This window comes from Chenopodium album, chromosome 21, assembly GCF_948465745.1.
Source record: "Chenopodium album chromosome 21, dcCheAlbu1.1, whole genome shotgun sequence".
In the NCBI taxonomy this organism is placed as follows: domain Eukaryota; kingdom Viridiplantae; phylum Streptophyta; class Magnoliopsida; order Caryophyllales; family Amaranthaceae; genus Chenopodium; species Chenopodium album.
The window spans coordinates 27,290,737-27,304,132 of NC_137854.1; the positions used below are offsets into that span (position 1 = coordinate 27,290,737).

A 13,396-nucleotide genomic window follows, 5' to 3' on the forward strand; every position below is an offset into this window, starting at 1 on the left:
ACCTATAAGCTACCTTGCCTATTCTTTGCAGTATTTCATATGGACCGATGTATTTTGGACTGATCTTTCCTTTCTTCCCAAATCTCATAACTCCTTTCATTGGTTACACCTTTAGCAATACCTTATCGCCTATTTCAAATTCTTCTTCTCTTCGCTTTAAGTCTGCATAACTCTTTTGGCGATCTTGAGCTGCCTGGATTTTAGCTTGAATTTTCCTTACTTGTTTGACTGTGTCTTCAATCATTTGAGGCCCAAGAACTATAGTTTCACTAATGTCGTTCCAACAAATTGGGCTACGACACTTTCTCCCATACAAGGCCTCAAATGGAGCCATTCCAATGCTCGCATGATAACTATTGTTATAAGAGAATTCAATTAGATCCAAGCTATCCTCCCATCCTCCCTGGAAATCTATAACGCAAGCTCTCAACATAACTTCCAAGGTTTGAATGGTTCTTTCGGTTTGCCCATCTGTGGCAGGGTGAAAGGCTGTACTCATTTTAAGTGTTGCACCAAAATTTCCTTGCACACTTTTCCAAAATTTTGAGAGAAATCTGGAATCTCTATCAGATACGATATCTTTTGGGACCCCATGTAATCTCACAACGTGCTTGATGTAAGCCTTTGCAAGTTGTTCCATTTTCCAAGTTTCTTTCATTGGTATAAACACTGCTGATTTTGTTAGTCTATCCACCACTATCCAAATGGTGTCATTGCCGCTCTTGGATTTAGGAAGGCAGGTCACAAAGTCCATTGAAATGCAGTCCCACTTCCAGCTTGGGATTTCTAATGACTGTACAGTCCCTTGAGGCCTTTTATGTTCTATTTTCACTTTCTAACAAGTTAAGCATTTTGCCACAAATTCAGCCACCTCGTTTTTCATTCTAGGCCACTTAAACATTTTCTTCAAATCCTTATATAACTTGTCTCCTCCCGGGTGTACTGAGTAAGGTGTATTGTGGCCCTCTTCCATCAACTTTCTCTTCACTTCCTCACATTTTTGTGGTACACACTATCGACCCTTATACCTTAAACTCCCATTCGTGAACCTTGAAGTATGTAGCTTTTCCTTGTTTAATTTTCCCACGAATCCTATCCAACTTCACATTTCCTTCTTGGTTCTCTCGGATCTCATCGAATATTGTTGGTTGGACACTCAGATTTGCAAAAATACCTGCTGGTACTCCCCATTCCACGACTTCTAAGTTCAATTTTGCCATTTCTCTACATAACTCATTAGCTACTATTAATGAGTTTAATCCATGACTAGTTTTACGACTTAAAGCATCCGCAACTACATTTGCTTTCCCTTCGTGGTATTGTATGTCTAGGTCGTAATCCGTTGTATACTCTAGCCACCTCCTTTGATGAGAGTTCAGGTCCTTTTGAGTGAAAATATAGTTTAGGCTCTTATGGTCTGTGTAAATTCTAAATTTCACTCCATACAAATAATGACGCCAAATTTTCAGTGCAAAAATGATGGCAGCAAATTCAAGGTCATGGGTTGGATAGTTTACCTCGTGTGTTTTTAGCTGCCTTGATGCGTATGCTATTACCTTCCCATTTTCCATAAGCACGCACCCCAAACCGTTCTTTGATGCATCACTATATACATCATACAACCCGCTATCATCTGGAAGTGTAAGCACTGGTGCTGTAACTAATTTGTGCTTTAAGAGTTGAAATGCCTCTTCACACTTCTCATCCCACTCAAACTTCTTGTCCTTCTTCATGAGAGTAGTCATAGGTTTCGCAATCTTGGAAAAATCTTTAACAAAACGCCTATAATACCCTGCTAAACCTAAGAAACTTCTTACATCAGATATCGTTTTGGGTGTTGGCCAATTTTCACAGCTTCTATTTTGGCTGGGTCTACTTCTACTCCGTCCTTAGACACAAAGTGTCCTAGGAATGCTACCTTTTACAACCAAAACTCACACTTAGAGAACTTTGCATAAAGGTGGTTTTCTCTCAGTGTTTGCAGAATTGCCCTTAGGTGTTCTACATGCTCTTCCTTGTTCTTGGAGTATACCAAAATGTCATCTATGAACACCACTACAAACTTATCCATAAATTGATGAAACACCTTATTCATCAGATCCATAAAGATTGCTGGAGCATTAGTCAATCCAAAAGGCATAACTGTGAACTCATAGTGTCCATATCTTGTCCTAAATGCCGTTTTAGGGATGTCCTCATCGGAAATCCTCAATTGGTGATACCCAGACCTCAAGTCAATTTTCGAGAACACTGTGGCTCCCTTCAATTTGTCAAACACGTCATCTATTCGTGGTAAAGGATACTTATTCTTTATTGTCACCTTATTTAATTCCCTGTAATCTATGCACAATCGCATGCTTCCATCCTTTTTCTTCACAAATAGAACTGGAGCTCCCCAAGGAGAGGCACTTGGTCTAATGTATCCCTTATCCAGTAAGTCCTGCAACTGCTCCTTCAACTCACTCATTTCTGCAGGTGCCATTCGATATGGTGCCTTGGATATAGGGGCTATTCCGGGAACTAAATCAATGGTAAAGTCGATTGCTCTCTTAGGTGGCATCCCCGGAATTTCCTCTGGAAATACATCCAGGTACTCATTTACTATTGTTATATCCTCTGGGTTTGTCACTTGTTCATGGTCCATATTCCTGACACTGCAAAAATATACTGGATGTCATTTCTTCATGTATTTTGCTAACTTTAGGACAGAAATTAATCTTGGGCACTTAGTCTTACCCTTCATCCAGTATGTCACTGATTCATTACTGTTTGTGATCATCTTGACTTTTCGTGATCTACAACTAATCTCAGCATTATACTTATCCAGTCCATTCCCAGAATAATATCAAAGTCACTCAACCCAAACTCAATAAGGTCAGAAAGAAATATCTTTCCTTCTATTTCTAAAGGCACATTTCTAAATGTTTCAGTACAATTCACTACCCCACCTGTCGGAATAGTTATAGGTAAGTCTACTGCTTTTACTGCTGTTAAGCAGTCCTTAAGTTTTGAAACAATACCTTTAGAAACAAAAGAAAAAGTTGCACCAAAATCAAACAATACTTTAACAGGAATAGAGTTAATAGAAAAAGTACCAGTAATAACATCATTTGTGGCCTCAGCCTCATGTCTACTCAGCACATTCAGTTTCCCAGCAGCTCCACTCTTATTTTGGTTGTTGTTATTATTGGTATTACTGTTCTTCACTCCATTCTGTGGTACTCCCTTGTTCCAAGTAAAGTTGTTGTTGTTGTTGTTCCCTTGGAAATTCTTCTGGTTCCGACCTGAGTTATAGTTGTTCTGCCTATTCCCATTAGCATTTTTAGAGTAACACTCGTACTCCCTATGCCCCAGTTTGTTACAAGCGCGACAAGTAACCATATTGCCTTCGCAATCCTTCCTAGGGTGATTGTTCCTACACCTCCTGCAATGATAATACCTTACATTTCTGTTATTCCCCTGGTTATTGTTTCTAACCCCACCATTGTTGCCACGTCCACCTTGACGGTTATTATTCTGGAAATTATTATTATTGGAGAAGTTATTGTTATGGTGGTACTTCTGCTTCTTAAATCCAATCTGATTTCCCTGCTGGTTACCAGAAACTTGCACCACCTCCTTTCTCTTCTCTCTTCCTTCCATCTCAGTTAGCTCCTTCTTCTTCTTCTCCTCCAATGCATAAAGGTATGCGGCTCTTCCATACACCTCATCCAGAGTTTCAAATACTTGTCCGCACAGCTTTAATTGCAGATCCATAGTTAAACCACTCTCAAACTTCCTAGCCTTTGCTTTTTCAGTAGCAACGGTCTCCTCAGCAAAACGGGACAAATCTATAAACTTGGTGTAGTACTCCGTAACTGACATCTTTTCCATTCTGAGGTTTGAGAACTCCTCAGCTTTCTGCTTTTGTAAAAAGCTAGGGTAAAACTTATCCCTCTTTTTCTCTTGGAACTTGGTCCAGTTGAATCCAGGTAGAGCCCTAATGGTAGCTTCATTTTCTGCCACCAAAGGTCAGCTTCACCCCTCAGGTAGTAGGTAGCAAAGCCCACTTTCGAATCTTCAGGGCATCCCACTGCCCCAAACAGTTTTTCGAACTCCCTCAACCAGTTTTCTAGAATGGTAGGGTCAGGCTCCCCTTGATAAGTGGGTGGCTTACTCTGTGCCACTTTCTTAAAGAGTTCCCCCTGAGCATCCCCATTACCAGACGTGTTTCTAGCCAGCTGCTGGGCAACTGCTGCTAATTGTCTTACTACTTCACTAAGTTCATTTCCACCAGTGTTGGTACTGCTTCCTCCTGCCATATTTCTTCTCCTGAATTAAAAGAATCAGGTTCTAAATTAAATATGGTTTAGGTTAGCTTCCAAGGCATTCACTCGTCTAAGTTTAAAATTATTAAGGCTTGCACAATTCTTTTTGAAGCTAATAAATTTTGAATTGGATTTACCAAATTCAAAGTTCATAGCTTTATCAATTAATTATTGATTGCTAACCAACCAAGCATTTAATAAAGCATCACATAAATAAATAAAATATTTCCCATTAACCCTCGAGATTTGAGACTAGAATTAAATTTTGCTGGGATATGGTTTGTAGAATTGAAATGGCAATACAAGTTAAAATTATTTAGAGATGGAGAGGTTTGTTGTAATTGAAATAAATAAATTAATAGGAAGTAGTAAGGAAAGAAAAAGTGGAATTGTATTGATATGAATAAAGAATGAATACTAGAATATAAATGAGTATAATCACTAGCAAGTGTTCATAAGATCACTGAATGTTTGTGGCAATACCACTTATTACCTAAGCTGCAAATAATAAGAATACTGAAAATGAACTAAGAGTCCTAATAAAAGAAATTATAATAATCAATCCTTTCGAACGTTGTCCCTTTTGTCAGTAGATTGCTTACAACTCGAAGGATCAAAATCACTGTCATTAGAATCCTCCATTGGTTCAGGTGACTCGGGTTCAGGTTCTACTTGGATGAATTCTCCCTCATCTTCTTCATCTGATGATATGTCGATTATAATTGGAGTTGGAGGTGGGTTAGGATCGGATATCTCCATCATTGAACTGTCCCCCTCTTGTTGTTCTCCATTCTCCCCTTGGTTACCCCCTGATGACGCAGAAGAGGAACTTTCTGGTTGTTGATTTAAAGGTGGGTTGTTCCCTACTGGGTTGTCATAGTAGTAGTTAGGGTAGGTAAGATTTAAACACTGATAGTGAGCTCTTTCCACCCTTACAATGTAGTTAGTTAAATAAACATAATCAGGGTACCACTGGCCATAATAGTTTTTGTACTTGTAATAGTTTGGAACATCTCCTGGAAGATAAAAGTCAGCAAATTTTTCCTTGATAGCAATATAAGGAGACTCCTCTGGCAGACAGTGCACAATCATTGCAGAGATACGATCAGGGGTCTCAAATATTTTATCCCGCAAGACATTACTCCTATAAGAACAATAATATCTGATTTTCTCTACGAAATAATAGGGGTGCTCATCGTTTTTCTTTATTAGTGACCCCATTTGTGTATATTTACTAGGAAAGTTAGGCATCCTGTAGAGGAAAAGGCTTAGAAAAGAATTCCATTCCCCAAAGAAATAAAATAAATAATACAATTCTTGCAAAAATTTAAGTTTGATGTTCAATCATACAATTTGAATAATTCCAACAAAACAAAACATATATTTCATGCTTCAATCAACAAACATTTAATCATACAACATGCTTGAACACCCAAAAATAAAATTTATGCACGCAGGGAAGAAATTAAATTCTAGCCTATATGCCCTTTTCTTTCCTACCCAAGCTCACCAACATATTAATAAAAGCTTTTAACACATAATTCTTACCTCAACCTTGCTCCCTGCAAAAATTAACAAACTAAAAATATTTTACCTTGCTTAAAAAAAAAAAAAAAATTTGAAATTATAGGGAGGCAAAATTTTCGGCCCTCTAAAAAAAAATTTCGGACACCTAAAAAAAAATTTCGAGTATCTAAAAAAATTAGGACCAATTAAAATAAAATAAAAAAAAAATTTCGGACCAAAATAATTAAAAAAAAAAAATTTCGGACCTCCCTAAAATAAAATAAAATAAAATAAAATCGGAATGAAATAGACATAGTAAAAATTAAATAAGCACTTGGCCAAGTTTAAATCATATAATAAAAAAAACGTTTTCGTGTTAGTGGTAATTTAAAAATCTCAACCAAAGCTCCCAGATACCACTTTGTAACACCCTAGAAATTCCTTTCCTTTAAAATACACTTTCCCCTCTTGAAAATACGTTTTAGGTTTATCTAAGACATTACCGCCACCATGAAAACGGCTAAGGCAACAATCAAAGATACACAGCGGAAGACTTGAAAGCCAAAACTAAGTAAGGACACAATTTAAAAACCGAATTAACAAAAGTAAAGTTGAAAATCAACAAAACCAAGTTAAATAAAATCCATTACAACTTGGAACCACCTAGGGCCCTTATTCAAAAACCGATCAATCAAATAATAGTGTTAGTCCAATAAATAATAAAACAAACATCCAAAGCATAATTATTACACATCCTAGTGGAAACTAGCATAATTCTCTCTTCACTCATGCCCCATCATGAACATGCCTCAATACCTGAAAAGAGTATCTCTACTTCCCCCCACTACTCTCCATTAAAATGGATCATCGTAGGGCCAAAATAAAGACATAGCCAGACACAAACAACACACACAATCAGCAAAGCTGAGTACATAAGCGTATTTAAACACACTAACATGCAACTCTTAGCATCACACATACTTACCTCACTGCACCTGTTTACAAGCACACACAACAAACAGCAAGACTCTTTAACTGGACACTAAATAATTCATTTAGCGTTGATTACGCATCGAACGGGTTTCCAACTAAACCTACCTCAATAAATTGAGGTTCACTGACACAGGAGCTAACCGTGCCAGCATACCTATGCCACACATTGGTGGCGGAATTCCAGCGCATAATAATAAAAAGGAATATACAGCGTCCTGTACTCCATTAGAAGTTATGGTTAAATATAAAACCCCATAACTCCCCCCATTGTTCATACTCAAGGTATATACGTTCCAAGAGTTTTGGTGCGTAATCTCTTTCACTTTACGTTATTTATATATTATTAAACTTCGTGATGACTCCCAAAGCATAATAAATTCAATCAACAATAATTATTCAATCAAACAAACATAACAACTTAATTCTTGAATAATTAGTGACCACATATAATTTAATGTTGAACCCTTTTTAAATCTACCTCAGTGTCAAAGACTCCTTAAACGCATAAAGCCCCAACAATCCTATCCCTCGGTGTAAAAACACCTTAAGTGCACAAAGGCACCAACATACCATTTATTCCTTGTGTGCATAGACACTTATATAGCTCCTTCCTCATGCTTAATGCATCAATAAAAATTATATGGACTATAATAAAATTCCTTTTCAACACTCTAAACATAATTAAACATGCTCTCTAACATACCATAAATAAATATGTAGTCCATATACTCATGCCAAAAATATAATTTCCAATCCATAGATCATCACAAATAAATTCATGCTTCATAATTCATTCACCAATACTAATAATTCACAATTTAATATATAAACCTTAGCATGATACTACTTGTAATTGATTGAAACCAAACCTAGCATGATTCTACATCATCAGATATGCTAAGTACGCAAACGTACCTTGAATATAATCTTAAAATCGCCACGACTAGTAAAAATTGCTCACTTCAAAGTCTCCTACACATTAAAATTATAATAGTGTATTACAGTCCACTCTAAACAAATTTCCAGCAATATATACTATTTTAAAACCCTTCATAAATTAATTAGAATAAGCTGAAATTATATTTAGAACACCATAATTAAGTCCCCCTTAATGGGTAATTTAAATTTCCTTTAAAAAACATAATATTTAGGGTTCTACATAAAATTCCTGCATTATTTTTCTAATTAAAACTTGCTGAAATTTAGTCTTAAAGTACTTAAATTGAAGATCTAAACATTAATACATCATATACTTTCATAATTTCATAAATCAATAACCTAGGGTTTCAAAAATTGGGGCTTTTTAATTAAAACTAAATCTGAAAATTTATTAATATAATTACATCATTCATATATCAAAATTAATCCAAAAACTCATAATTTATAATTAGATCTAAGCATAGATTAAAATAGAGAAAAAAAGATTAAGTTTTTTTTTTCGAGAGCTACTCACGGCAGCAGCCACCACGGCGTGGCTGGGCTGCTGCCGCCTGCCGCCGCGGCTGCTGGCCGTGTGCTGGTGGCGCGTGGTGGTGTGCGGTGGTGGTTCGGCCACGTGTGGTGGTGGTGATGGTGGCCGGCCGAGCATAGGGGAAGGGGAAGAGGAAGAAAAAAAAGAAAGCAAAGTAAGGAGAAAAGGGGAGAGTTTACCTTGGGTTTTCTCCACTCTGGGCAAAGTTTATTTTGCCTCATAAGTGGGATATTTATACCCCTTCTCTACCAACCCTTTTACCCTAAACTTTCCTCTTTTAGTTTTCCTAATCCCTTCCCAAATAAAACTTGTTAAAAAATTAAACTTTCTTAAATTAAAACCCATCTTTTAAATAAAAATAATTAAATAAACTTTTCTTTTATAATAATATTAATTAAATTTCTTTAATTAAAATGATTATAACAATTTAAATATTTTATAAAATACATACTTTAAATAAAATACGTATAAAAATACGGGGTATTACATTCTACCCCCCTTAAAAAAAGTTTCGTCCCGAAACTTGGGGAACGAAATTGAAACCTTTTTCTTAATTATGTATAATATTGCTGTACTTTTTGTCACCCTTTTACTGTTTTATGTCTCTTGAGAGCATAAATACTTGAAATACTTGTTTAAATTCGGGCAAATAGCACCAAAAATGACTGAAATCTGGGGAAAAAGCGCGAAATTCTACCGCATTCTACCCCCTTAAAGAAAACGAGTTACGCCCCCGTAACTCTACATACCTAAAACAATTCTGGGTATTTCTTTTTCATTTCATCCTCTGCCTCCCAAGTGGCTTCCTCATATTCTTGGTTAGACCAAAGTACTTTTACAATCTTAACATTCTTGTTGCGTGTACTACGCACTTTGCTGTCAAGAATTTTAACAGGTCTCTCTTCATAGGTTAATTTTTGATCTATCTAAATGGTTTCGGGTTGCAGCACATGGGATTTATCAGGGATGTACCTTCTCAATTGGGACACATGGAATACGTCATGTACTTTACTAAGCTCCATAGGTAAAGCTAACCTATAAGCTACCTTGCCTATTCTTTGCAGTATTTCATATGGACCGATGTATTTTGGACTGAGCTTTCCTTTCTTCCCAAATCTCATAACTCCTTTCATTGGTGACACCTTTAGCAATACCTTATCGCCTATTTCAAATTCTTCTTCTCTTCGCTTTAAGTCTGCATAACTCTTTTGGCAATCTTGAGCTGCCTGGATTTTAGCTTGAATTTTCCTTACTTGTTTGACTGTGTCTTCAATCATTTGAGGCCCAAGAACTATAGTTTCACTAATGTCGTTCCAACAAATTGGGCTACGACACTTTCTCCCATACAAGGCCTCAAATGGAGCCATTCCAATGCTCGCATGATAACTATTGTTATAAGAGAATTCAATTAGATCCAAGCTATCCTTCCATCCTCCCTGGAAATCTATAACGCAAGCTCTCAACATATCTTCCAAGGTTTGAATGGTTCTTTCGGTTTGCCCATCTGTGGCAAGGTGAAAGGCTGTACTCATTTTAAGTGTTGTACCAAAGTTTTCTTGCACACTTTTCCAAAATTTTGAGAGAAATCTGGAATCTCTATCAGATACGATATCTTTTGGGACCCCATGTAATCTCACAACGTGCTTGATGTAAGCCTTTGCAAGTTGTTCCATTTTCCAAGTTTCTTTCATTGGTATAAACACTACTGATTTTGTTAGTCTATCCACCACTACCTAAATGGTGTCATTGCCACTCTTGGATTTAGGAAGGCAGGTCACAAAGTCCATTGAAATGCAGTCCCACTTCCAGCTTGGGATTTCTAATGATTATACAGTCCCTTGAGGCCTTTTGTGTTCTATTTTCACTTTCTGACAAGTTAAGCATCTTGCCACAAATTGAGCCACCTCGTTTTTCATTCTAGGCCACTTAAACATTTTCTTCAAATCCTTATATAACTTGTCTCCTCCCGGGTGTACTGAGTAATGTGTATTGTGGCCCTCTTCCATCAACTTTCTCTTCACTTCCTCACATTTTTCTGGTACACACCATCGACCCTTATACCTTAAACTCCCATCTTCGTGAACCTTAAAGTCCGTAGCTTTTCCTTGTTTAATTTTCCCACGGATCCTATCCAACTTCACATCTCCTTCTTGGTTCTCTCGGATCTCATCGAATATTGTTGGTTGGACACTCAGATTTGCAAGAATACCTGCTGGTACTCCCCATTCCACGACTTCTAAGTTCAATTTTGCCATTTCTCTGCATAACTTATTAGCTACTACTAATGAGTTTAATCCATGACTAGTTTTACGACTTAAAGCATCCGCAACTACATTTGCCTTCCCTTCGTGGTATTGTATGTCTAGGTCGTAATCCGTTGTATACTCTAGCCACCTCCTTTGACGAGAGTTCAAGTCCTTTTGAGTGAAAATATACTTTAGGCTCTTATGGTCTGTGTAAATTCTACATTTCACTCCATACAAATAATGACGCCAAATTTTCACTACAAAAATGATGGCAGCTAATTCCAGGTCATGGGTTGGATAGTTTACCTCGTGTGTTTTTAGCTGCCTTGATGCGTATGTTATTACCTTCCCATTTTGCATAAGCACGCACCCCAAACCATTCTTTGATGCATCACTATATACATCATACAACCCTCTATCATCTGGAAGTGTAAGCACTGGTGCTGTAACTAATTTGTGCTTTAAGAGTTGAAATGCCTCTTCACACTTCTCATCCCACTCAAACTTCTTGTCCTTCTTCATGAGAGTAGTCATAGGTTTAGTAATCTTGGAAAAATCTTTAACAAAACGCCTATAATACCCTGCTAAACATAAGAAACTTCTTACATCCGATACCGTTTTGGGTGTAGGCCAACTTTTCACAGCTTCTATTTTGGCTGGGTCTACTTCTACTCCGTCCTTAGACACAAAGTGTTCTTGGAATGCTACCTTTTCCAACCAAAACTCACACTTAGAGAACTTTGCATAAAGGTGGTTTTCTCTTAGTGTTTGCAGAATTGCCCTTAGGTGTTCTGCATGCTCTTCCTTGTTCTTAGAGTATACCAAAATGTCATCTATGAACACCATTACAAAATTATCCATAAATTGATGAAACACCCTATTCATCAGATCCATAAAGATTGCTGGAGCATTAGACAATCCAAAAGGCATAACTGTGAATTCATAGTGTCCATATCTTGTCCTAAATGCCGTTTTAGGGATGTCTTCATCGGCAATCCTCAATTGGTGACACCCAGACCTCAAGTCAATTTTCGAGAACACTGTGGCTCCCTTCAATTGGTCAAACAAGTCATCTATTCGTGGTAAAGGATACTTATTCTTTATTTTCACCTTATTTAATTCCCTGTAATCTTTGCACAATCGCATGCTTCCATCCTTTTTCTTCACAAATAGAACTAGAGCTCTCCAAGGAGAGGCACTTGGTCTAATGTATCCCTTATCCAGTAAGTCCTGCAACTGCTCCTTCAACTCACTCATTTCTGCAGGTGCCATTCGATATGGTGGCTTGGATATAGGGGTTGTTCCGGGAACTAAATCAATGGTAAAGTCGATTGCTCTCTTAGGTGGCATCCCCGGAATTTCCTCTGGAAATACATCCAGGTACTCATTTACTACTGTTATATCCTCTGGGTTTGTCACTTGTTCATGGTCCATATTCCTGACACTGCAAAAATATACTGGATGCCCTTTCTTCATGTATTTTGCTAACTTTAGGACAGAAATTAATCTTGGGCACTTGGTCTTACCCTTCATCCAGTATGTCATTGATTCATTACAGTTTGTGATCATCTTGACTTTTCGTGATCTACAACTAATCTCAGCATTATACTTACTCATCCAGTCCATTCCCTGAATAATATCAAAGTCACTCAACCCAAACTCAATAAGGTCAGAAAGAAATATCTTTCCTTCTATTCTAAAGGCACATTTCTAAATGTTTTAGTACAATTCACTACCCCACCTGTCGAAATAGTTATAGGTAAGTCTACTGCTTTTACTGCTGTTAAGCAGTCCTTAAGTTTTGAAACAATACCTTTAGAAACAAAAGAAAAAGTTGCACCAGAATCAAACAATTCTTTAACAGGAATAGAGTTAATAAAAAAAGTACCAGTAATAACATCATTTGTGACCTCAGCCTCATGTCTACTCAGCACATTCAGTTTCCCAGCAGCTCCACTCTTATTTTGGTTATTGTTATTATTGGTATTACTGTTCTTCACTCCATTCTGTGGTACTCCCTTGTTCCAAGTAAAGTTGTTGTTGTTGTTGTTCCCTTGGAAATTCTTCTGGTTCCAACCTGAGTTATAGTTGTTCTGCCTATTCCCATTAGCATTTTTAGAGTAACACTCGTACTCCCTATGCCCCAGTTTGTTACAAGCGCGACAAGTAACCATATTGCCTTCGCAATCCTTCCTAGGGTGATTGTTCCTACACCTCCTGCAATGATAATACCTTACATTTCTGTTATTCCCCTGGTTATTGTTTCTAACCCCACCATTGTTGCCACGTCCACCTTGACGGTTATTATTCTGGAAATTATTATTATTGGAGAAGTTATTGTTATGGTGGTACTTCTACTTCTTAAAACAATTCTGGTTTCCCTGCTGGTTACCAGAAACTTGCACCACCTCCTTTCTCTTCTTTCTTCCTTCCATCTCAGTTAGCTCCTTCTTCGTCTTCTCCTCCAATGCATAAAGGTGTGCGGCTCTTCCATACACCTCATCCAGAGTTTCAAATACTTGTCTGCACAGCTTTAACTGCAGATCCGTAGTTAAACCACTCTCAAACTTCCTAGCCTTTTCTTTTCAGTAGCAACGGTATCCTCAGCAAAACGAGACAACTCTATAAACTTGGTGTAGTACTCCGTAACTGACATCTTTTCCATTCTGAGGTTTGAGAACTCCTCAGCTTTCTGCTTTTGCAAAAAGCTAGGGTAAAACTTATCCCTCATTTTCTCTTGGAACTTGGTCCAGTTGAATCCATGTAGAGCCCTAATGGTAGCTTCATTTTGCTGCCACCAAAGGTCAGCTTCACCCCTCAGGTAGTAGGTAGCACAGCCCACTTTCGAATCTTCAGGGCATCCCACTGCCCCA

The 13,396-nt window shown here is 37.5% G+C and overlaps 2 protein-coding genes across 2 annotated transcripts; both read right to left on the reverse strand.

The window, feature by feature from the left end:
* Positions 1 to 1,022: 1,022 nt before the first annotated feature.
* On the reverse strand, positions 1,023 to 2,644 carry LOC145600585 (uncharacterized). The gene is made up of 3 exons (XM_081656471.1): positions 2,180 to 2,644; positions 1,557 to 1,724; positions 1,023 to 1,382 (listed from the first exon to the last, which is right to left on the reverse strand). Exons 1-3 carry the CDS (start codon positions 2,642 to 2,644, stop codon positions 1,023 to 1,025), a joined length of 993 nt encoding a protein of 330 aa, XP_081512597.1.
* A 7,459-nt stretch (positions 2,645 to 10,103) lies between these two features.
* Positions 10,104 to 12,697, reverse strand: LOC145600586 (uncharacterized). The gene is made up of 6 exons (XM_081656472.1): positions 12,412 to 12,697; positions 12,260 to 12,336; positions 11,493 to 12,152; positions 11,139 to 11,231; positions 10,926 to 11,036; positions 10,104 to 10,694 (listed from the first exon to the last, which is right to left on the reverse strand). The coding sequence occupies exons 1-6, from the start codon at positions 12,695 to 12,697 to the stop codon at positions 10,104 to 10,106; spliced, it is 1,818 nt and encodes a 605-aa protein (XP_081512598.1).
* Between the last annotated feature and the right edge of the window lie 699 nt (positions 12,698 to 13,396).